The following is a 25,687-nucleotide window of genomic DNA, read 5'->3' on the forward strand; positions in this document are numbered from 1 at the left end:
TGTGTGTGTGTGTGTGTGTGTGTGTGTGTGTGTGTGTGTGTGTGTGTGTGTGTGTGTGTGTGTGTGAATAAACACTTGCCAGAGGAGTGGGCTTGTGGTCACTGCTGTGCTCTTATTGGTCACTAGGCAGACTGTGTGTAATGTGGGAATGGTAGACACTGCAGCTCCATCTGTTCACACTCACATTGTTCAACCCTCCTGCCTTGGGACCAGACTGCAGCACTATCAAATCTAACATGCGTTGAGTTGAGTTGATTTGGGACCACTGTTCTACAAGGAAGCTTGTTTCACTTCACCTCCCTTTGGATTTTTTGTCACTTTATTTATTCTCTGCTGGATACAGAGAACCTGGATTTTTATGTACCAGTGTCAACAAGTCCAAACTTGGAGAAAACTTGACAAAGCTGAGACATGCTGGAAGGTTTTCTGTAAGGAGCGAATCTTTAGGAGTTCCTTCTGTTTTTGTATTGCAGCTTTACTTTTTCCTTGGAGCCTGTGGTAAGTCTTTTATGCTTTTAATACATTTGTATATAGGCAGTTGCATAGGTTCATATTATAGTTATAGCAGGTGTAAAAATTACATCTTAAATCTCATTGTGTTTTCTTGTCTGGTCTTGTAGTAATCCACTGCAGTTTGGTGCACAATTATTGTTCATTTTCCCCCTCAAACCTTTTCATACATTTTCAGAATTGATTATGTATGTTTGATTAAATATTTTTGTTTTCTGAATTATTGGTGGTAAATAAAATCCTAAATTATCCCAGTTTGATGATTTGTTCATTTGATAACTCATGGATAAGTAGCCTATAATTGATATACTTTTCAATACAAGTATGCTATCAGTAAAACAGTAAGGACCTGCTGATTGTACTAAATGTAGCTCTATATTTCTCTTTGGAGCATAGCAAGCACCAGGGAACACACACAGCCATAAAACAGTGTCAGCGGAGACGACACAAGATAGAGTGTGTCGGTGTAGAAGCCTGTCGTTTTGGGCTAAAGTTACAGTTTAGGATTGACATAGAATTATTGAATCCATCTAGTCAGACGCTTTCAGAGTCATCAGTCTTCATGTTTAATGACAGGGGAAAACAGGTCAGGGATTGCTGCCAATGACAATAAAACTGTACAAGTAATTGTTTTAAATTAGGGAACTTACTGTAGCTAAGTGTGACAGGCAATGAAAGTGAATTGGTGGATGACTTTTCTAAGTAAAAACTCTGTCGAACTCTTGTTAAGGATTGTGAACTCTATGTTTTATAGTTATAGAAGTTATAGAATTTTACTTTCACATACAGTAGTCTATGATGCAGTGGATATTTTGGGAACTCATTGTCAAATGTTATCATCTTGGGGGAAAATTAGACAAGGAAAGGAAATATGTTCAGTCAAGATATCAGTGTATTGTGCATATGAAACACACACAGAGAGAGAGAATGGGGAGCAAGTCAGAATATAAAGTGAGTGACTGAGCATTATGGACATGTGCATGTCTGCGCTTACGGGTGAAAGTGAGGTCTACTCCCGGGTCACATGATGGTGGTGATATGTATCATCCTCTACTGTTCGCGCTCTGTAGAAGGATAAGCAAGACAGGACACCAGTTGCCGTGGTCCCCTGTGGTTTCAGAAGGCATCTGTTGCCCCTGCTGCCTATACACTCCCCCTCTCCCCATCTCTCTTTCACTCCTTCTAACTCCCCCCTTTGTCCCTGGATTGGTGCAGACTTCAGAGTGGCATGGCTCAGCATCCTGAGTCTGACGTGGCCAAGGGGACTAGCCCAGGTCAGGTCTGCCCCAGCCCCAGGGGAGATAGCAGGGCCCTAGGGGGCTAACCCTGGCTCTCTCCCTCAGCAGGCTGGGACACTGAGGAGGAGCATGAGGCTGCAGCATCTGCTCAATGTAGTAGGACCTTAACTCCCACCTCTGTCTCTATCTCAGTGGTCATTTTCATGTCTAGATCTAGCTTGCCCTGTATTCCCAAATTTCCATCACATTCTTTATCTTCCTTTTTATCTATCTCACCAGCTCCAGCTCCAGCTGGAAGTCTAGAATTACCTCTACCTCCACGTATTTGCTGGGAGTACAAGAGGGGAGAGCAGGTTTGGAGGTTCTAGGACTGCGAGTGCCTGTGGTTATTGTTTGCAGTTTGGCTAACAGTTGTGTAGATTTTGTGAGTCATTGTTTTTCAGGAGGGGAAGTAAGGGCATTTGGGGGAAATATTGAATAGAAACTAGTTGTAAAGTCATCTGTAAGTACCCCGGTTCCAATCACAACTCATTGAGCTGATGTATTATAGATCACATTTCTTCTTTAGATTTGAGATTTTATTGATTTTATTTTTATAGTGTCTTACATCTTTAGGATACCAAGCACACATGGGATTATAAGACACTGTATTTGTGGTAACAAAATAAAATAATCATATGGGGGAGGAGCCACAAAAAATCAGTTGCTTGCCGGTCTACGTACACACAGCTAATTTCCTGTTTTGCAGCTAATTTCCTGAGAAATGTTGGTTCTATGTAGGTTTTAATGATATCGGAATGAGACTGACTAACAAAATCAATAGGGACACCCCGGCCACTACTACACTTAAATAGTAGGCCGCTAGACTAACTTACCAATCTAATTAAAGTTATCTGATATGGGCTAATTGAGTGACTATCAGTGACTGACATAACAAGAGAAAAACTGCTGATGCACAACCAAATTTCAAAATTGCACCTTGTGTATTCTACAATTTTTTTCTTTAAAATCTCCCCAATTTTGTGGTATTGAATTGTTTCATCGCTACAACTCATCACTACAACTCCCGTACAGGCTCAGGAGAGACGAAGGTTGAAAGTCATGCGTCCCAACCAAGACTAACTGCTTCTTAACACAGCGCGCATCCAACCCGGAAGCCAGCTGCACCAACGTGTCAGAGGAAACACCATGCACCTGGCAACCTTGGTTAGTGTGCACTGCGCCCGGCCCACCACAGGAGTCACTGGTGCACGATGAGACAAGGACATCCCTACTGGCCAAACCCTTCCTAAACCAGACGACGCTGGGCCAATTGTGCGTTGCCCCACAGACCTCCCGGTCACGGCCAGGTACGACAGAGCCTGGGCGCGAACCCAGGGTCTCTGGTGACACAGCTGGCGCTGCAATACAGCGCCCTTAACCACTGCGCCACCCGGGAGGCCGTATTCTACTATTTTAACTTGCAACAGTAAATTGAGACCCCGAATAAGGAGCTCAGTCGGGGGGAGGCCTTCAAAACGACATCAAAATAGACTTCACCCTTGTCTATTCCTGGCCAGGTTCCCATCCCTGATATATACAGTGTATACATATTGTGTATACCAAACATTAGGAACACATTCATAAATATTGATTTGCACCTCCTGTTGCCCTCAGAACAGCCTCAATTGTTGACTCCAATACTTCCCACAGTTGTGTCAAGTTGACTGTATGTCCGTTGGGTGGTGAACCATTCTTGATACACACGGGAAACTGGTTGAGCGTGAAAAACCCAGCAGCATTGCAGTTCTCAACATAAAACTGGTGTGTCTGGCACCTACTACCATACATCATTCAAAAGCACTTACATTTTGTGTCTTGCCCATTCACCCTCTGAATGGCACACATACACAATCCATGTCTCAATTGTCTCAAGGCTTAAAAATCCTTCTTTAACCTGTCTCCTCCCCTTCATCTACACTGATGGAAGTGGATTCAAGTGACATCAATAAACTATCATAGCTTTCACCTGGTCAGTCTATGTCATGGAAAGAACAGGTGTTCTTAATGTTTGTACACTCCGTGTTTATGTGCATTTATAAACAGGGTGGTTCAAGCCCTGAATGCTGACTGGCTGACAGCAATGGTATATATATATGTATTTTTTTTAACCTTTATTTAACCAGGCAAGTCAGTTAAGAACAAATTCTTATTTTCAATGATGGCCTGGGAACAGTGGGTTAACTGCCTGTTCAAGGGCAGAACGACAGATTTTGTACCTTGTCAGCTCGGGGATTTGAACTTGCAACCTTTCGGTTACTAGTCCAATGCTCTAACCACTAGGCTACACTGCCGCCCCAGACCATATACCACGGGTATGACAAAACATTTATTTTTACTGCTCTAATTATGTTTGTGATATATGGCCAATATACCATGGCTAAGGGCTGTGTCCAGGCACTCCACGATGCGTCACTATATACCACACGTCCTCAGGTTAAATTGCTTAAATAGACAGTGCATTCGTAAAATATTCAAACCCCTTGACTTTTCCACATTTTATTACGTTAAAGCCTTATTCTAAAATAGATTCAATAGTTTTTTCTCTCATCAAACTACATACAATACCCCATGATGACAAATCAAATCAAAGTTTTTAGAAATCTCTAAAGTTCTAAAGTTTTTAGAAATAGAAAAAACGGCAATATCTCATTTACATAAGTATTCAGACCCTTTACTCAGTACTTTGTTGAAACACCTTTGGCGGCGATTACAGCCTTGAGTCTTCTTTGGTATGACCCTACAAGCTTTGCACACCTGTATTTGGGAAGTTTCTCCCATTCTTCTCTTCAGATCCTTTCCAGCTCTGTCAGGTTGGATGGGGAGCATTGCTACACAGCTATTTTCAGGTCTCTCCAGAGATGTTTGATCGGGTTCAAGTCCGGGCTCTGGCTGGGCCACTCAAGGATATTCAGAGACTTGCTCTGAAGCCAATCCTGTCTTGTCTTGGCTGTGTGCTTAGGGTTGTTGTCCTGTTGGAAGGTGAACCTTTGCCCCAGTCTGAGGTCCTGAGCGCTCTGGAATAGGTTTTCATCAAGGATCTCTGTACTTTGCTCCATTCATCTTTGCCTCGATCCTGACTAGTCTCCCAGTCCCTTCCCCTGAAAAACATACCCACAACATGATGCTGCCAACACCATGCTTCACCGTAGGAATGGTGCTAGGTTTCCTCAAAATGTAACGCTTGACATTCAGGCCAAAGAGTTCGCTCTTGGTTTCATCAGACCAGAGCATCTTGTTTCTCAGAGAGTCTTTAGGTGCCTTTTGGCAAACTCCAAGCGGGCTGTCATGTGCCTTTTACTGAGGAGTGGGTTCCGTCTGGCCACTAACATAAAGGCCTGATTGGTGAAGTGCTGCAGAGATGGTTGTCCTTCTGGAAAGTTCTCCCATCTCCACAGGGGAACTCTAGAGCTCTGTCAGAGTGACCATTGGGTTCTTGGTCACCTCCCTGACCAAGACCCTTCTGCCCCGATTGATCAGTTTGGCCAGGAGGCCAGCTCTAGGAAGAGTCTTGGTGGTTCCAAACTTCTTACATTTAAGACTGATGGAGGCCACTATGTTCTTGGAGACCTTCAATCCTGCAGAAATAATTTGGTACCCTTTCCCAGATCTGTGCCTCAACACATTCCTGTCTCTGAGCTCTACGGACAAGTCCTTCGACCTCAAGGCTTGGATTTTGCTCTGACATGCACTGTCAACTGTGGGACCTTATATAGACAGGTATGTGCCTTTCCAAATCAAGTCCAATCAGTTTAATTTACCACAGGTGGACTCCAATCAAGTTGTAGAAACATCTCAAGGATTGGTCAATGGAAACAGGATGCACCTGAGCTCAGTTTTGAGTCTCATAGCAAAGGGTCTGAATACTTATGTAAATAAGATATTTCTGTTTTTATTTGGAATAAATTTGCTAACATTTATAAAAATTTGCCATTATGGGGTATTGTGAGTAGTTAAAAAAAATGTAATCCATATTAGAATAAGGTTGTAACGTAACAAAATGTGAAAACGTCAAGGGGTCTGAATACTTTTTGAAGGCACTGTATATATACATTCATACAAAAAACTATTGGAAAACCAAAACCTGCTATTTTATTATATACTTTATCTTGTCGTATCTTCTTCCATGCTTTGAAAATACAGTTTGCAACAAGGATCTTATTTTCTAAATAATCATTCAAGTTTCTCTTTATATCTAATCCAGAGTAGTTCTGGTTTCTATTGTTGCATTTGATCAAATAAGGTCAACCTTAAGTCTTCATATAAAGCACAGTAAAATAAAGAAGCAATGGACACAGTCCTCTATATACGAGTCAAAGGACCAAAGGGTGTTCATTGATCTGGTCGCAAAAGCCTTGAACCTCGCAACATTCTAATTTCAGTTCAGTGTCTATTCAGCCGTGGTCTTTCACATCTAACTCTAGTAACATCACTGGACTGTGCACTGCACTGCACTGCTTATCTCAAAGACAATTTAGCATATCTTCTTACTGATACAATTTCTCTCATATTTATGCAATTTACAGAAAGAAGTCTGTCCCAGGAAGTTATAGGGAGAATGTGTAGATCTGACCTCATTATCCACTGGTTGTGGAAGATTTTAATTGTGTCTGTGTTTGTTTGGAAGATTGTTTGTGTAAAAAATTGTAGGTTGTGTGTTTATGCTACAAAAGAGAATAGGAATGTGTGTGTTCGTGTTGGTATATGTGCATGAGTGTGTGTTGTATCATGTTTAAACACTTGCGAAATCAGACTGGTGAGCAGTAACTCGGGCTCACACCAGTACGTTTGTTCTGATTCTAACAGGGTCGTTGAGTGTGTGCGTGTGTGTGTGTGTGTGTTTGAATAGCACCAGCCTCCGTCTGTGTACGCCACACGGCCTGCGGAACAATGCTCCATCGGAGGAGTCCAGATTGGGATGGCAGCTGCTTTATTTGGGGATGGCAAGCCAGACATACTTTAGCCCCCCCATATCGCCCACCACCCCCAGCCCCTGACCCCCCTCACACACACATATGCACACACTGTCGCTTTCTTTGTGCCCCTTTTTGTTGTTGGAGGGTTAAATTATTCAATCTCTCTTGTGGCATTCATGAGGAGCCACAGTGAGGCAGCAGCTTGGTTCTGAGAGGCAGGTCAATAGGGGTACTGAGACTGGTACTGAGACTCTACCTTTACCCTAATTATACATGCATGCAGACACACACACACTTACACACACTGATATACCAATCCAGAAATTGCCTCAAGCTTTGATGTGCAGTAGTTTTGTGTAACTTAAAATACAGGGCTATAGGACAACTGTCTGTGCGCATTGATGAAATAAATCAACACAACTGAAAATTGTGTGCTGGTCAAAAAGCCCTTATCATGGGATTATTCCTTTCATGTCTTAATATAGAACCATTTTAAACACTGTGTATTGAGGAAATAGTCTAAAGCACATTCCACCCTTGTCTCTTACCGTCCACATTCCACCCTTGTCTCTTACCGTCCACATTCCACCCTTGTCTCTTACCGTCCACATTCCACCCTTGTCTCTTACCGTCCACATTCCACCCTTGTCTCTTACCGTCCACATTCCACTTAGTCTGCAACACAGTGAACACAACACACACATCCTAGCCTACATAACATGCTTAGATATACAGTAGAAATATATATTTTAATACAGTAAGTAAGTGAAGCCCATGCCTGTAAAGCAGGAGCCCTGGGCCCCCAGATTAGTGTGTCACTTTGCTCTGATGATGCTGGGACACATGTCCTTTTTAAAGGGGTCACTGAAAAACTAGGAGGCAGGTCCATTAGAACAGTTCTTTCTCTGTTTCAGTCAATCACAAACCACTGCTGGGACTGCAAGCGACACCTGTTCCTAGTTTAAATATCAGGTGGTGGATGGTAAGAGTTCCCCCCAAAAAAGCATTCATACGGCGTTTTCCTGTATGGGTGTAGGTGCAATGTAGAGTATATTATTGAGGGCCAAGTCAGCTATGTTTGTGTCTTGGCCCGGTGTGTTGTTATCACCAAAGTTGATTGAGAGCTTTTCTGACTGCTGAGCTTAGCACTGCAAAAATGCTAATCAGTGGAAGTGAACAATGGAGATTGTGGTTTTAAATGGAAATGCTTGTGGTGTGTCATTCAGCCTAATACTTGAGAAGCTCTATTACAGCTCAGGTTACTCACTAAGAGCAATTTCTCTCAAATGTTTAAGGTTACCCCCTGAAGCATGGGTGTTGGAGGGGAGGGCTGGGTCCAGTGATTAACACTGGCTGTTATAAAGTAGCTCAACAAGTTAGAAAATGTGACTTAAATCACTTGGGGGCTAATTGTAACATTATGAAATGTTCAGATAGAAAAGCACAGAAAATTCTCCAGATTTCTAGGTGGAAACCGGTCTGACCAATGGGGTAACTTTTTTGCCCAGCCCTCTTCACCAGGCTTCCGTCCCAGGATTGGTCAGAGAGCAGCCATCAGCAGCAGTGACAGTGGGGTTGTCCAGGGTCATCTGAGGTCAGAGGTCCGGGGTCAGAGGCTGGATGTATAAGACGGCTTCATGGGCCTGAAGGACCATCTGGAGGATGGAACAGGCCACAACCTCAATCTGGGGCTGGATTTGGACTACCTCCATGTGGAAGGCACCGACCGCCAGGCCAGCTTGAATGCCACAGCCGGCACTCACTCAGGAGTTTTGGAGGGGGAAGAGGCACCGGTGGGAGGCACCCATAGCAGTGTCAGTAGTAGCAGCATCAGCAGTAGTAGTAGTAGTAACTCCTCTGAAGAAAGTGCTGCGTCGGACAGCGAAGATGAGCGGGGGATCCACCATGGCACTGGTTCTGGCGCTGAGACCCCCCATCCGCACCCCTGTCACCCTGCTGGACTGGGCCTGCCACAAAGCCCCCCCCCTAGGGACCCCAAACTCCCCACCGACCTCCTCACAGAGTATCGCTCCAAGATGGAATTTGCCCTGAAGCTGGGCTACTCTGAGGAGCTGGTTTTGCTGGTGCTGAGGAAGCTAGGGCCTGACGCCCTCATCAACGACATACTGGGAGAACTGGTCAAACTAGGCACCAGGACAGAGACGGAGGAGGCAGGGGAGTCTGCCGCCTCCCAGTCGTCCTACTCCTCCTTATCCTCCCCCTCTCTGGACTCCTCCAGACTGGACTGCTCCTCCCAGCTTCTGTTGGATGACAAGGAGAACATCAGGCCTGTGGTGGTGGATGGGAGTAACGTAGCCATGAGGTGAGTCAACACAAACTGCTGCTGCATTCAGAAACACTCTACTCAGGTTCCTTTTCTATCTGCAAGACCTCATACACTGCTCTCTTGATCTATAGTATTATACAAATAAACAAAAACACATGTCATGATCATGAATTTGTGTGCGTTTCTCCACAGTCATGGGAATAAGGAAGTGTTCTCCTGTCATGGCATCCAGCTGGCTGTTGATTGGTTCTTGGAGCGTGGTCACCGTGACATCACTGTGTTTGTGCCCGCCTGGAGAAAGGAACAGTCCAGACCGGATGCCCTCATCACAGGTAAACCAGCGCTTCCATGTCCACCCCCAACATCCCCCCTCCAAACCCCTACCACCTTATTTTGTTCAAACCCCACCCTCACACCTGTTCTAAATCTCCCAACATCTGGGTCTTCTCTTAACTGTCAATGACAATAACACCAATAATACATTTTTGGTAATTGAGGAGGCTCAAATTTAAGGTCATTAACCATTTAAAAAAATATTTACTAAAGCGATTTGATTAATCATTTTGCTCACAATGTAATTTCCCTTCATTTAAATGGAGTAGCACCAATGAATCTTTGTATTTAGACATACCAAATGATCAATGGAATCCCTTAAATTCTGACATACTTAAAAGGGTCTAAGGATTTGGTAGGTTACTTTCTAAATGGAATCTGTTACAGTTACTAGTAACAGATTACAGTTATTAGTTTTTTTATCAGTAATGTAATTTTTGTATTACACAAACTCAGTAACGTAATCTGATTACTATCATTTACTTTTAGGTTACTTTCCTCTTAATAGGCGCAGGTTAGTAGCTGGCACAGCCACAAAGTCATCAAATCTGATTTTAAAGCTAACCCTAACCCTGACCTTAACCACACTAATAACCCTAATGCCTAACATTAAATTAAGACCAAAAAGCTAATTCTGCTTAAGAGGCATTAGAATAAGACAAAAATGTATATTACCAATTGAAAATCTATTGCAAGATAAATCAATGTTAGAGTTTACATAGTTGGCCATAAATGGATGTTTCGTTTAACTTTATGGGTTGGTTATGTAGGCTTCTACTTACCCATTGCTGTCTACTACTAGGATAGATCTTTACATAAAAAACAACAACAGAGTCTGTCAGATTTTCAGTCATTCCAATTGATTTAATAGCCTTTTATCTTCAAAAATAGGACTTGGAAATATGGAAATCTTGATTAGACCAATTGTTTTACCTGAGCATAACCCAAAAACTAAGGACTATTTAGTCTAGCCTTTTGTTTATGATTTCTTTTGTCATGGAGGACTCATTGGGCTCATTGCTTCAAGTTGAAAAATAAATACTGCTCTCAGATTGGCATGCTTTGAGCACAACAGAAAAGTGCTATTTGCCTGTGAAAAATGTATTCCATATGTTGCATTTGCTATAGGCCTATTATTTATGTTTTTGTTGGTGATAATTTGCAGCTGTTTAAAGGAGTAGTTCACTATTTAAGCTTGTAGTGGCTTTTTAAAGAATGTTGAACCATGGATTACAGTTTCTCCCGAGTGGCACAGTGGTCTAAGGCATTGCATCTCAGTGCAAGAGGCGTCACTACAGTCCCTGGTTTGAATCCAGGCTGTATCACATCCGCCTGGGATTGGGAGTACCATAGGGCGGTGCACAATTGGCCCAGCGTCGTCCGGTTTGGCCGGGGTAGGCCGTCATTGTAAATAAGAATTTGTTCTTAACTGATTTGCCTAGTTAAATAAAGGTTCCATTCTCCTGGCCCATAGACTACTTTCAGGGTGAGGAACCATCTAACATCAAGTTTTAAATAGTAAACTACTCTTTCAATCCCATCAAAAGTGTGCAAGTTTGAGAATGTCAGTTAGGTTAAGAGAATTTTATTTTTGAATCAGCATTAAGAATCAGCATTAATGAGATTGAGCGATAGGCTAAAAGCCCCTTCTTAAATGAAACTTGTTTTTGACAGTATGGAGCACAATACCACGAGGGAGTTTAGAAGGGAGGAATTCAAACTGTTATTCCATAGGCTGTGATCCATACTATACAGCTGTTCCAAGAGAACATTTTTCACTGGCTGTCCACAGGCTCGTAGGCTATTCATTACGTCGATTCTGTTGCAAAACATGTCTTAAATGGAAGCAAATGTAACGAAATGTGGATGGACCTACCTGAATTTGTCCAATAGAAACTCTCGTTTTGCTCTGTTTGCTTCGATTTGATTCTTAAACGGTAAACGGTTTCTGTAATTAATACACCCCTGGTCATAAAAACAATTGATAGGCAGCTTATATTTCTTCAAATCAACCATCATTGGGTTAAAATACACATATACTGTACGTACATTTGTGAACAGCCATCCACAACAACCACAATCCCTAAGGCGCAAATAGCTAAATGAGAAAGCAGCAGTGTGTTTCACATCAAATTCTTTTCTTTTGGGGTTTTGCTATTGGCCACCAAGTGCTAACAGTCAGTATCTAAATCATATGTGTGAAATGCTTGATAGTGTATGTGATGTAAACAGAGAGGTCTACTTTCTTGCATACCTGAATTTTGACTGATTTTCAACAAGCTGTCCAGTCAAGAGGAAGCTTCTCCCTGTAACCAGTGCCTGTAATCTGGTTCAGGTTATTAATCAACCTACCAGGGTGTTTACAAACACTACAGGAACAAGATCATCCACATGTTTATTTTTTATTTTATTTTTTTATTTCACCTTTATTTAACCAGGTAGGCTAGTTGAGAACACCTTCATTTAACCAGGTAGGCTAGTTGAGAACAAGTTCTCATTTGCAACTGCGACCTGGCCAAGATAAAGCATAGCAGTGTGAGCAGACAACAAAGAGTTACACATGGAGTAAACAATTAACAAGTCAATAACACAGTAGAAACCAAAGGGGGAGTCTATATACAATGTGTGCAAAAGGCATGAGGAGGTAGGCAAATAATTACAATTTTGCAGATTAACACTGGAGTGATGAATGATCAGATGGGCATGTACTGGTAGAGATATTGGTGTGCAAAAGAGCAGAAAAGTAAATAAATAAAAACAGTATGGGGATGAGGTAGGTGAGAAAGGGTGGGCTATTTACCAATAGACTATGTACAGCTGCAGCGATCGGTTAGCCGCTCAGATAGCTGATGTTTGAAGTTGGTGAGGGAGATAAAAGTCTCCAACTTCAGCGATTTTTGCAATTCGTTCCAGTCACAGGCAGCAGAGTACTGGAACGAAAGGCGGCCAAATGAGGTGTTGGCTTTAGGGATGTAACAATCACATTTGTACTAATACTGTAGAACATAGTTCTAAAGCTGTATCCGTAACCATTGAATGCAGTGATCACAATATAGTCTATATCCAGGAAAGCCAAAGTTCCAAAAGTTGGGTCAAAATAGTGTAAAAGAGATCATACAAAAGATTTTGCTGTGACTCTTATGTGGATGATGTAAAAAAAAATATTTGTTTGTCTGATGTGATTAATAAGGAGCATCTAGATGCTGCACTTGAGGAATTTATGAAATTACTTCTTCCAAGTATTGATAAAGATGCACCTGTTAAGAAACTGACTGGTAGAACTGTTAAGGCTCCATGGATTGATGTGGAATTTAAAAACTTTATGGTTGACGTACCGATTTCATGGCACATGGTTTATGAAAATCAACGCAAATGACGTTGGATTCAAAACTTTACATTTTTTCAATTTGAATTATTATACAGAATTTTTGCAACCAATGTATTGTTATTTATATGGGGGATACAACATTTTCAGCTCTACAGATTTTGCTGCGAAGAGGCAGAATCATTAGATAATTTGTTTTGGTACTGTCCATATGTAGCTTGTTTTTGGTCACAGGTCCAGGAATGGCTGAAGAATTGCAACATTTACCTGAAGCTAACTCTGCAGATAGCACTCCTGGGTGATCTGAAAAGTCATAGTCAATCGATCAACAACATAATAATACTTTCAGCAAAAACGTTTATTTTCAATGTACAATCTGTAGAAACAATAAGAATAGAAAGTTCAGAAGTTTTGTGAAACATCACAGCACAGTTGAAAAATATATGGCAAATAGAAATCCAATGTGGATGGTGTTAAGAGATAGATGGGAGGGGTTGAATGGAGCTGAAGGTTGGGATTAATAACAACTAATAACAACAAGATTACTAATGTAAAACATACTGTGCCCGTAAAACCTATATAGGTTAAGAACCTTTTTGAAAGAGCACAGTTTGAAAGATATGGCAAATAGAAATCAAAACGGATCGTCATCATAAATATATGGGAGAGGTTGAGGGTAGAGGAAGGACAAGAGTAAAAACAAACAAAATAAAACTATTGTAAAATAGACTGTGTCCATAAAATGTACATAGTATTTATAAGCTGGAAAAACAGGCCTAAGCGTTGTTTTTCACTATTTGCTCCAATTGGGGGAGGGTGGTATGGTTGGAGGGTAGTAAAGGAAATATATATATATTTTTAAAGATATGTATACAGTATGTATATGTATTTATATGTATGTGTGCATGTGTATATGTATGTATTTATGTATCTGTATGTATGTATTTATGTATGTATATGTATATATATAGAGATTTAATATTTAATATTGCAGATAGATTGTAGCTTCCGTCAATGTTATTGTCTGCATTACTGCCAATCCCCCATTGATGGAAGCTACAATCTATCTGCAATATTAAAGCTGATCTACCCCCAAAACGTTTGGAAATTATGTGACCCCACTTAACAAAAATAAGAAGAAACTGTATTGTGAAGCCAAGACCAATGATATAAAGAATGATGGAAAGAACTTAGGTGTACTTTAAATAAAATTATAAATTATAAATTATAAAATTATACAAATTCAACTCCATCTTTCATTGAATCTGATGGCTTATTCATCACAAAACCATTTGATGTTGCCAATTATTTTAATGATTACTTCATTGGCAAAGGGGGCAAACTTAGACAGGAAATGCAAACTAATGAACAGTGAGCCATCGTATCCATGCATAAAAAAGAAAGTTGGAATTTTGTCAAGTTAGTGTGGGAGAGGTAGATTTGTTTTTGTTATTGATCAATAATGACAACCTCCTGGCATTTACAACTTAGATGGAAAGCTACTGAGGATGGTAGCTGACTCTATAGTCATATCTTTAATCTGAACCTAGAGGAAAGTCTTTGTCCTCAGGCCCGGAGGGAAGCCAAAGTAATTCCGCTACCCAAGAGTGATAAAACGGCCTTTACTGGTTCTAACAGCAGACCTATAAGCTTGCTGCCAGCTCTTAGCAAACTGCTGGAAGCAATTGTGCTTGACCAAATACAATGATATTTCTCTGTAAACAAATTAACTACAGACTTTCTGCATGCTTAAAGAGAAGGGCACTCAACATGTACTGCACTGACACAAATGACTGATGATTGGTTGAAAGAAATTGTTAATAAGAAGATTGTGGGAGCTGTACTGTTAGATTTCAGTGGAGTGTCAAACAGTGTGGTGTGTGGTGTGTGGTGAACCGCAGGGCAGCTCTCTAGGCCCTCTGCTCTTTTCTATTTTTACCAATGACCTGCCACTGGCATTAAACGAAGCATGTGTGTCCATGTATGCTGCCGATTCAACTATATACACATCAGCAACCAGAACTAATGAAGTCACTGAATCCCTTAACAAAGAGTTGCAGTCTGTTTTGGAATGGGTGGCCAGTAATAAACTGGTCCAGAACATCTCTAAAACTAAGAGCATTGTTTTTGGTACAAATCATTCCCTAAGTTCTAAACCTCAGCTGAATCTGGTAATGAATGGTGTGGCTGTTGAACAAGTTGAGGAGACTAAAATACTTGGTGTTACCTTAGATTGTAAACTCTCATGGTCAAAACATATAGATTCAATGGTCGTAAAGATGGGGAGAGGTCTGTCCGTAATAAAGAGATGCTCTGCTTTTTTCACACCACACTCCAAAAAGCAATATCTTGATTATTGTCCAGCCATGTGGTTGAGTGCTGCAAGGAAAGACCTAGACTAGTTAAGCTGCAGCTGGCCCAGAACAGAGTGGCACGTTTTGCTCTTCATTATTTGACCTAGATAGTTTGTGTGTGTGTATTGATATGTAGGCTAGGTGTGCCTTTTGTATTTTAAAACATGTATGTAGTTCTGTCCTTGAGCTGTTGTCTATTAATGTTCTGTATTACAATATGTTATGTTTCATGTTTTGTGTGGACCCCATGAAGAGTAGCTGCTGCTTTTGCAACAGCTAATATGGATCCTAATATGGGGATCCTAATAAAATACCAAATACCAATACCAATGTGTTATGTAGCCTATAATAGGTCTGTGATACACCGCATGGCCAAAAGTATGTGAACACCTGCTCATCGAACATCTCATTCCAAAATCATAGGCATTAACATGGAGTTGTTCCCCCCTTTGCTGCTATAACAGCCTCCACTCTTCTGGGAAGGCTTTGCACTGGATGTTCAAAAATTTCTGCTGGGACTTGCTTCCATTCAGCCACAAAAGCTGAATTGGACACTGAGGTTGGACACTGATGTTGGGCGATTAGGCCTGGCTCGCAGTCTGTGTTTTATGGCTTTGAGGTCAGGGCTCTCTGCAGGCCAGTCAAGTTGTTCCAAACCGATCTCAAAAAAACATTTCTGTATGGACCTCCCTTTTTGCACGGGGTCATTGTCACAATGAAACAGGAAAGGGCCTTCCACAAACTGTTGCCACAAAGTTGGAAGCACAGAATCATCTAGAATGTCATTGTATGCAGTAGCGTTAAGATTTCCTTCACTGGCCAGTAATAAGCCCGAACTATGAAAAACAGCACAAGACCATTATTCCTCCTCCACCAAACTTTACAGTTTGCATTATGCATTCGGATAGCTAGCATTCCTCTGGCATCCGCCAAGCCCAGATTTGTCCATCGGACTCCCAGATGGTGAAGCGTGATTCATCACTCCAGAGACCGATTTTCCACTGCTCTAGAGCCCAATGGAGGTGAGCCTTACACCACTCCAGATGACGCTTGGCATTGCACATGGTAAACTTAGGCTGGTGTGCAGCTACTCGCTCATGGAAACCCATTTCATGAAGCTCCCAGTTACTGTGCTGACGTTGTTTCCAGAGGCAGTTTGGAATACGGTAATCAGTGTTGCAACCGAGAACAGACGATTTTTACGTGCTTCAAACGTGTGCAGACAGGAAGACGCATGAATCTAAGTTAAAGCATCCGAGCGAGCGAGACAGCGCCCCTCTCTCTCAATATGTGTAGATCATGTATTTGATGCTGTCTGGACCAAAACAGTATGGCATGTCATACTATACTGAACAAAAATATGAATGCAACATGTAAAGTGTTGGTCCCATGTTTCATGAGCTGAACTAAAAGATCGCAAAAAAAGTTAATCTCTCTCAAATTTTGTGCACAGATATGTTTACATCCCTGTTAGTGAGCATTTCTCCTTGGCCAAGATAATCTGTCCACCTGACAGGTGTGGCATATCAATAAGCTGATTAAACAGCATTATCATTACGCAGGGGCACTTTGTGCTGGGTACAATAAAAGGCCAATCTAATGAGCAGTTTTGTCACACAACACAATGCCACAATTTTTAAGGGAGCGTGTAATTGGCATACTGACTACGGGAATGTCCAACAGAGCTGTTGCCAAATAATTGAATGTTAATTTCTCTACCATATGCCGCTTCCAACGTCGTTTTAGAGCATTTGGCAGTACGTCCAACCGGCCTCACAACCGCAGACCATGTGTAACCACGCCAGCCCAGGACCTCCATATCTGGCTTCTTCACCTGCGAGATCATTTGAGACCAGCCACCCGGAGAGCTGATGAAACTCACAAGTATTTCTGTCTGTAATAAATGTTGTCGGGAAATACTCATTCTGAATTGACTGGGCCTGGTTCCCCAGTGGGTTGGCCTGGCTCCCAAGTGGCTGTGCCCCTGCCCAGTCATGTGAAATCCAGAGATTAGGGCCTAATTTATTTATTTAAATTGACTGATTTCCTACTATGAACTGTAACTCAGTAAAATATTTGAAATTGTTGCATGTTGCATTTATATTTTTGTTCAGTATATTCCTGTCCAGACAACATGAGATATATGGGCTAAATATAGAGGGGGGCTGTTTCACATGCTCGGATACTTTCTCCGGTGACATAGTTTCAGTAGAGAAGAAGAGGAGAATCGAGAGGGTTCACTCTCGCCAAAATCTTTGCAGAATAAGCCCAATGCGTTTCTATGGGCATAATTTGCACACTTAAGCTTGTCGCCTGCCTTCCGCTTTTGGTACAAAGACTCCAATTGTTAGGGAGGAGACATCTCGTCATTATATACAGATCTCTGGTTTCAGCCTCTTGCAAATTGGAAATGAAAGTTGGCAGGATTACAGTGCTTTGTTAGGATGCTGGATTCCCATAAAGTAAATTGATGTTATGACAAAAATGATAGGCTATAATTACTCCTGTCTAAATAATATAATTCAAAATACTTCACCAGGGAGCATGACTTAGCTACAGATGATCATTAGCTCATTTTTTAATTGGCTGTGGATTGTTTGTGTGTAGACCTATGCATATTTGGGAAGCCCGCAATGTGGGTGTTGTGCATGGCAATAAGTCTAGCTGATTGAGTTGCAGCTTTCAGTGATAAGAATCTAAAATATGTGTGAAGATAATGTGTCTTGAGTATAACTTAAAATGTGGCAACAAGAGGAATGGGAGGTGTGTGTGGCAAAGATATGGCGTGTCTCTCTCCAGAATGCATCCACTCAGTTGTCTCCTGCCAATTCTTGGGCATTCATTGTGTGAATTGTTTGCCCTTTGATTTGGATTTTTATCAATTTCCCCTTACGTATATCACCAGTAGGCCACGTACCGTTCATCCCCCATCATTTGGTTATATTCATTTCTGTTAATGCATGTATTAATTACTGTCATTTATCGTTCTCATTCTCGGACTGGAAACGTTGTTCACGGAGTTCACAACCTGCTACACTTGTGAGAAACAAGTTTTGGTTTCTTTCATAACCATTATGAGTTTTGTAAATGTGTTCATTGTCTATTGTTTGGAGTACTCCATGTGAGCAAGGAACATGTGTCTGAGCACGCCTGAGCACACACAGAAGTAGGCCTACCTGGCATTCTGCGTGCAAAAGTAGGAAAGTTCCCATTTGGCAATGTCTGATTTTGTGATTGTTATAATTCACCACGTCCACCACTAATAAGTTGAGCTTCTCAGTCATTTTGACTTCACCTCACACAGTAAGTCAACAAAGTCAGTTATTTTTAACATTTATTGTGAATGATAGTTCCTCAGTACTTTACAATATTTTCAACACTTCTAGACTCGATAACTTTCAAGTCTCGGGTGTGATAGAGCAAAATATAATGATCTGATGATTCCATATATCCAGTGGAATTGTCATAAAAAAACAGCTGTCTGTTCTGAGGGCCCAGAATAGGCTAGTTGATATAATGTTGCATGTTTGCTAGTGACAGCTTTGGGCTGACCCAGTTGAGGATTTGATACAATGTTGAACTTCACTATAAATAGCTCAAGTCAAGACAGAAAGAAAGGGAGGCAGACAGGCGGAATAGAGGGATGAATGTGAATAATTTTCTACTGGTTTTATTTGTCGGCTTTAGGCCTATGTATTTTACTTAGCTGACGAAGAAGTTTTAGGCTTACTGCTCTGAGTTCTCTGAGTTCTATGCGCTCATTTCTTTAGCCACCAACGGATCACAGTGCATCAACGTGTCCATATGACAGAGGCTGATGCTCTCGCCTTAGTTACATTTGAACTTTTACATTTTTAGCGCATTACTTCGGGCTTTTTGGATTAACCCCATGATAATGATGTTGAGAAACAAAAACGATATTTCTAAAAATGAAATTGTTCCACGAAAATGTGCATATAATAATAAATAATCATAGCTGGCATGGAAATCTGCTGAAATGTTAGGATAAATTGTAAGCTTCCCCAAACTTGAAACTCACGAGCTGCCTATGATCTTTACTAAAACATAAATAAAAAATGCACCTTATGGAACAGCGGGGACTGTGAAAAGACACACACAGCCGCAGACACACATACACATGATAAGACACATACTATACACACACGTACACATGGATGTTGTATTGTAAATATATGATAGTGGAGGCCTGAGGGAACACACTAAATGTATTGGGTAAAGTGTTATGAAATGTATTGCTGGACCCCAGGAATGGGGATGCTTAATAAATACAAATACAAATACTATAACACCCATTTAAAAAATTGTGAACATGCAAGCGTACATAGGAGGTCCCGTGAAAAAATGTGCCCACCTATAGAAATGAAAGGCCCGTCCAACAGATTTGTTCTGGTTCCAGCCCTGCATAGTGGTCTCTGACTTGTGGTCAGATTTGCTCAGCTGGGATCAAAACTTGTGCCTTTTGTCAATGCTGATTTGAATGTCATTAAGAAAACAGAAAGGTGTTCAATATTTTTGGGGCAAACGTCCTTTACAAAATGTAAAAGTAATCCTATAAGTAAAAGTTTTTTTTAAGTATCTGTAATCTGATTACAATATTTTTTAATGGTAATGTAACAGATTACTGCTGTTTTTTTTGTAATTCGGTGCTCTGCAACCCAGCTAATTAGAAAATAATTTTCCTAAATATAGACCCCAATAACAGTTTGCCACTGGAGGGAATGCTGAATGTCCTTGTCTTTGTAATTACTAACACCAATGACATAAAAATGTATGGCTCTATTCGATCTGTATGGTGGAAGTTCAGCATCACAGCTTAATTGAAATTTAAAGGCAATGTTCCCACGATATACTGCATGCAATAAACGCTGCATAGGTCTACAGGTATGTTGGCTCAATCTGAAATGACTTTTGCATTTCTAGCTTGCAATCTGTAAAACTTCAGCGATACAAATTGAGTAGAGCCCTTAGGTACACATGTTATAGTCGTTGACTTTCTACTTACCTACTGGGCACAGACATCAGTTCAACGTCTACTGTAGTTTTGATTTACATTTTGTTGAGTTGTCAACCAACGTGAATTCAACGTGCAATCAAGCAAAATGTCACACTGTAATTGGATTTAGTTTAAAAGCTGGGTGAAAAAAACATGAAATTCTCTTACATTGATGACTTTTGCAAATCCAATCAGTTTTCCACGTTGATTCAATGTCATCCCATAAAATTTGGGGGTTAAAATAGACTAGACTGTATAGACTAGACTGTATAGACTTGTCTAACCTTTAACCTATATCATGGCTGATTTTCATATTGGTGGAAATTACATTAATCTTTTCTAAAGGCAAAAGTAGAGCCTGGTTTTAAATAATTCTTAAGAAGAGACACACACAAACCTTAAATGCTGGAGGGCTTGGCTCATGAATTCATAGGTTTTACATGTCTTACCCTTTCCCATGTCTTACCCTTACCCATGTCTTACCCTTTCCCATGTCTTACCCTTACCCATGTCTTACCCTTTCCCATGTCTTACCCTTTCCCATGTCTTACCCTTTCCCATGTCTTACCCTTACCCATGTCTTACCCTTACCCATGTCTTACCCTTACCCATGTCTTACCCTTTCCCATGTCTTACCCTTACCCATGTCTTACCCTTACCCATGTCTTACCCTTACCCATGTCTTACCCTTACCCATGTCTTACCCTTTCCCATGTCTTACCCTTACCCATGTCTTACCCTTACCCATGTCTTACCCTTACCCATGTCTTACCCTTTCCCATGTCTTACCCTTACCCATGTCTTACCCTTACCCATGTCTTACCCTTACCCAGATCTCCAAATACAAATACACTGCAGGTATCAGGTATATTCCTGGCAGCAAAATGCATACCCCATCTCTCTCTCTCTGTCTCTCGCCCTCTCTTCCTGTTCCCCCCCTCTCTTCTCTCTCTAGACCAGGAGATATTGCGGCGTCTGGAGAAAGACAAGATCCTGGTGTTCACTCCGTCTCGTCGGGTCCAGGGCCGCCGGGTGGTCTGCTACGATGACCGCTTCATCGTCAAGCTGGCCTACGAGTCCGACGGCATCATCGTCTCTAACGACAACTACCGGGACCTGGCCAATGAGAAGACAGAGTGGAAGAAGTTCATTGACGAGCGGCTGCTCATGTACTCATTCGTCAATGACAAGTAAGGTCCCACCAAGCCTAGAACTATTAGTATCTGGAGTTGTTTTTCCCGGGCATCGATATGTGGATGTTGAGTGGTTATCTGATCGTGTGTCTGGTATGTGGTTATGTGTCCAGGTTCATGCCTCCTGATGATCCTCTGGGTCGCCATGGTCCCAGTTTGGAGAACTTCCTGAGGAAGAGACCAGTGATCCCAGAACACAGGAAGCAGCCCTGCCCCTATGGTAACACCTAGCCATCCTCTTATACATTATTCATCCAGCCTCCTCTGGCTTGTCTCATGATTGAGAGTTAACCACCCTGTATTCTCTAAAGGGAAGAAGTGCACTTACGGCCACAAGTGTAAATTCTACCACCCTGAGAGAGGCAGTCAGCCCCAGCGCTCTGTGGCCGACGAGCTGCGTGCCAGTGCCAAGAACTCCTCTTCCTCCTCCACTTCTTCCTCCAAGAGCCTGGGCTCTGCTCCGCTGGTGAAGAGCCACAGCATGTCCAGCAGCTCCAGTGCAGACGGGCTCCCAGAACCCCACCGAGCCGCCCCAAAGAGGCGGTCGGACCCCGGCCTGTGCACCCCCCCCTACAACGACCTCCTGGAGGAGCGGCTGGGCGGGAGGATCAAATCAGAGGCCCGCAGAGGTAGTAGCAGCAGCAGTAGCAGCAGCTGTAGCAACAGCCTCCTGGTTCCTGCCTCTGGGGGTCCTCCTTCCAGCCAAGGCTTCTCTCTGCAGGATTGGAGGGACCACAACGCAGGGAGGAACGGCTCCTGCAGAGCTCCAGGGCTGTTGGAGCTTGGTCACTCTGAGTCATATCCCACCTGTGAGTCCCCAAAGCTGGGCTACAACTCCCTAATGAGGGCGTACTCCAGCCTAAACCTGGTGGTGCCACTGATACCCGAGCGGCTGTTCCCAACTGACCTACGGACAGGCTTGCTGGCATCTGACTGCAGCAGCGAGGGCAGCATGAGCTCTGACTCCTTCTCCCCTGATCCCCTATTGGAGGATGGCCTCAAATGCCACCACCCCCATCACCACCACTGCTCCAGCCGCTACCCACACCACACCAACCACCTGCCCGCTGGTCTGACCCTGCACCCACATGGAGGCTCCCACCATAGCTACCCCCTATCTCAGAGCATGGGGAGGCCACAGGTTTTCAGCTTGGAGGATCATCCCTCCTCCCTTCACCACTACCTTCCTCCCCATCTTCAGCACCCATCTGTGGGGAGCAGCTCTGGCTGTTCGGAGGACTACCCTCCCCAACCTCCACCCCAGACCTCCAGCCCCCACTGCCACTCTCACAGCTCAACTCAGGGGCATAACCTGGGGGGCTCCACCTGGCAGGACAACAACAGCCTCCAGAACTCCCGGCTTTACGAGCACTCCCCTGTCCGCCCACGGAGGACCTACCCTGGGATGGGACAGGAGCAGCGGCTGGCCAGCTGGGACTCCCATTACCAGCAGCTCCTCCAGCCCTGCTACGAGGCCTTCAACTTCCAGTCCCAGCCTGAGGGCCACGAACAACCCTGGCACTCTTCCTGGCCCAGGGGGACACACTCGCCCCATCCTCAACCCCCTTCCTCCTCCCATCCTCCACCCCACCCCTCCATGGACCCCCTGCACCAGGGGGGAAGATGCCAGGATGTGAGGGATAAAGTGTTTGTCAATCTATGTAACATCTTTCCTCCAGAGCTGGTGAAGGTAGTGATGGAGAGGAACCCCAACGTGATGGACGCCCAGCAGCTGGCTGCAGCCATCCTGGCTGAGAAGTCCCAGGCTCGCTACTGAGTACTGACACTACTGTAGTAGAGGAAAGAGGTGACGTGCCCAAGTCTATAGTCCTCCCAAAACATCTACGATACAGGGGGAGATGTTTTTTAATTCGATTTTTTAAGGAGAATCCGAGCTACCTTATTGTTGTCCGTTACTGTTGTGCGGTATGAGACCACCTCAAGCACTTAAGGTCAGGATTGTTTATGGTGTGTGGGTAGGAGTGAACATGTGTGTCAACATTATTTCAGGAGACTCTTTGAATGGGATGTGTTGCTTAAATGTATGTATTTTGTATGTTTTAAATTATTTTTATTGTCTTTATATTTTGTTATGGCACTTTTCGTTGCTTTTTTTAATCAACATTTTGCCAATCATATCATAAAATCCTGAGGTGTTAACACGGGGTGAATTCTGGGATTCCAAATCGAAGGTATTGTTTGTTGTCATAAACATATTACTTCCAAACATTTCAAACTAAAAGACAAAGCAAATTCATAAATCTAACCTACACTGATTTAGTTGTATCCCTGTAATTAGTTCATTAACGATTCATAAAAGCAGGTGGTGAATTAAATAACGTGTTGAAATAATTTGATGAACTTCCCCTTTAGAGAAGTGAAGAACTCCAGCTGTTAAAGGCCTGGTAAAGTCCATGTGAAAACCCCAGAGCATTGTTTACTCTCACAGTTCCTCTCTGGGGAAAGCTCTGAAGCTTACTTCACAGCTTGAGAGATTGCGATATTGATTTTCGCTTTCTTTTTTGAACCACTTTTTTGTCCTCCAACAACCATTCTGGCCATTGAAATCAGATGGTTCTTAAGGATATGCAAACTAATGCAGGTGCAGGTGTTAATCTTAACGTTTTTATTTAAATGTATGAATGTGTTAATTTATTATTGTCCCTTTGTCCTTTTTGTTGTGTGAGATTATTTTAGTTGAAGGGGGTTTCTGTTGCTAGGGTTTCATAACAAGAGAAGACATCAGGTGTAACCATCCAGACAGACAGACAGATGGTGCTGTACTGTAACTGTCTATGTACTTAACTCTGTGGACAAGGTAATTCTCTACCTCCTGGCTTAGAATCCATTGTAAGTTGCCACAATCGCTCAGTGAATAGGAATAGTTAGGCAATGACACCGTGTTGGGAAATGCCTTGCTCACACACAGCAGGGACTACATCTACCTGTTACAGTCCAAAACACTGGACTTGTGTTGCCAAGGTAACCTGACCACAACAAACTTTAGTGGCCAAGAGAATCCCTCTCCTCGTTGATACAAATTGTATCCTATTAACTTAAACCAGATCATTGTTTTATATGAGAATATGTATACAAAAAGTATTTTGAGATTCATGTGCCGTAATTGGTCACATTTGTTAATGTTCTAAAATATATTTTGGGAAATGTTGTATTGTGTTTTTAAGAATTATTTGGGAAAGAAAAGGCATCAAATGCAATTTCTTCCAACTACTGTACTGTGATTGGTGATCAACAGACACATAGGACAGAAAATATTGGTTGTTTTATTATCATTCGTCTGAAAGTGTGTTTTCTTGTTGGCTGGTCACAATCTAACTCAGGTCACAGTCATGTGAGTGTGACTGTGGGGGTCAGCTTTATGGGGAAGCAGAGAATGTTTTCTTCCTCATCAGCCCCTATTGATGGTCATGATCTTTCACTTAACATGTTTTTCTACCGTGGTTCTCAGCTCTCTCATTAAACTAAGCCTATCCCTTCAGAGGATCAGTGGAACACAGCTGACTTGACAAAGACAATACTTGCTCTCTGGAACCATTTTCTCAACATAACAACAGCCAAAAGGTTCAAATATGTTTGTTTTAGTTTTTTACATATAGGAAACCATGTCCATTCACACAGTAGTATTACATGGCAAGTCACTGAATAGCAGTGTTCTTTTCTGGTCCCCTGAGTTGGTTGGCATATTAGCTTTGAGCTGAGCGAGCATGTGACATTGTGGCCGAATAAAACCGCTAAAAAAATAGCCTTCTCATTAGCTGCAGGGCACTGTGTGCCAGTGTGTGCCAGTGTGTGCCAGTGTGTGTGCCAGTGTGTGCCAGTGTGTGCCACTGTGTGTGCCACTGTGTGCCACTGTGTGCCAGTGTGTGTGCCAGTGGGTGTGCCAGTGTGTGCCACTGTGTGCCACTGTGTGCCAGTGTGTGTGCCAGTGTGTGCCAGCGTGTGCCAGTGTGTGTGCCAGTGTGTGCCACTGTGTGCCAGTGTGTGCCAGTGTCTGCCAGTGTGTGCCAGTGTGTGCCAGCGTGTGCCTGTGTGTGCCAGGGTGTGCCAGTGTGTGCCGATGTGTGCCAGTGTGTGTGCCAGTGTGTGCCACTGTGTGCCAGTGTGTGTGCCAGTGTGTGCCACTGTGTGCCAGTGTGTGCCACTGTGTGCCAGTGTGTGCGCCCGGGTGTGCCAGTGTGTGTCAGTGTGTGCCAGGGTGTGCCAGTGTGTGTGCCCAGGTGTGCCAGTGTGTGTGCCAGTGTGTGCCCGTGTGTGCCCGTGTGTGCCAGTGTGTGTGCACGGGTGTGCCAGTGTGTGCCAGGGTGTGCCAGTGTGTGTGCCAGTGTGTGTGCCAGTGTGTGCCAATGCCTCTACTTTTTTAAACACATCTGATGATAGTCTGAACCATGTTCAGTTAAACATTTATTTTTCCATGTCCTGATTTTTAAAGAGTTGATATTGGAATTATATGTGATGTA

At 42.7% G+C, this 25,687-nt stretch overlaps 1 protein-coding gene across 1 annotated transcript; it reads left to right on the plus strand.

The window, feature by feature from the left end:
* The first annotated feature begins 216 nt into the window (after positions 1–216).
* LOC109871210 (probable ribonuclease ZC3H12C) lies at positions 217–25,095 on the plus strand. Its single transcript, XM_031805394.1, has 6 exons — positions 217–498; positions 8,212–9,026; positions 9,183–9,322; positions 20,972–21,206; positions 21,323–21,429; positions 21,521–25,095. Exons 2-6 carry the CDS (start codon positions 8,341–8,343, stop codon positions 22,984–22,986), a joined length of 2,634 nt encoding a protein of 877 aa, XP_031661254.1. The 5' UTR covers positions 217–498; positions 8,212–8,340; the 3' UTR covers positions 22,987–25,095.
* The last annotated feature ends 592 nt before the right edge of the window (positions 25,096–25,687 follow it).

The sequence above is a fragment of the Oncorhynchus kisutch genome, linkage group LG26 (assembly GCF_002021735.2).
Source record: "Oncorhynchus kisutch isolate 150728-3 linkage group LG26, Okis_V2, whole genome shotgun sequence".
Classification (NCBI taxonomy): domain Eukaryota; kingdom Metazoa; phylum Chordata; class Actinopteri; order Salmoniformes; family Salmonidae; genus Oncorhynchus; species Oncorhynchus kisutch.

Coding starts and splice junctions, on each gene's coding strand:
- LOC109871210 (XM_031805394.1), top strand. CDS start 8,341: ATGGGCCTGAAGGACCATCTGGAGGATGGAACAGGCCACAACCTCAAT. Junction 9,027..9,182: donor GGGAGTAACGTAGCCATGAG/GTGAGTCAACAC, acceptor GTTTCTCCACAG/TCATGGGAATAAGGAAGTGT. Junction 21,430..21,520: donor GAAGCAGCCCTGCCCCTATG/GTAACACCTAGC, acceptor TATTCTCTAAAG/GGAAGAAGTGCACTTACGGC.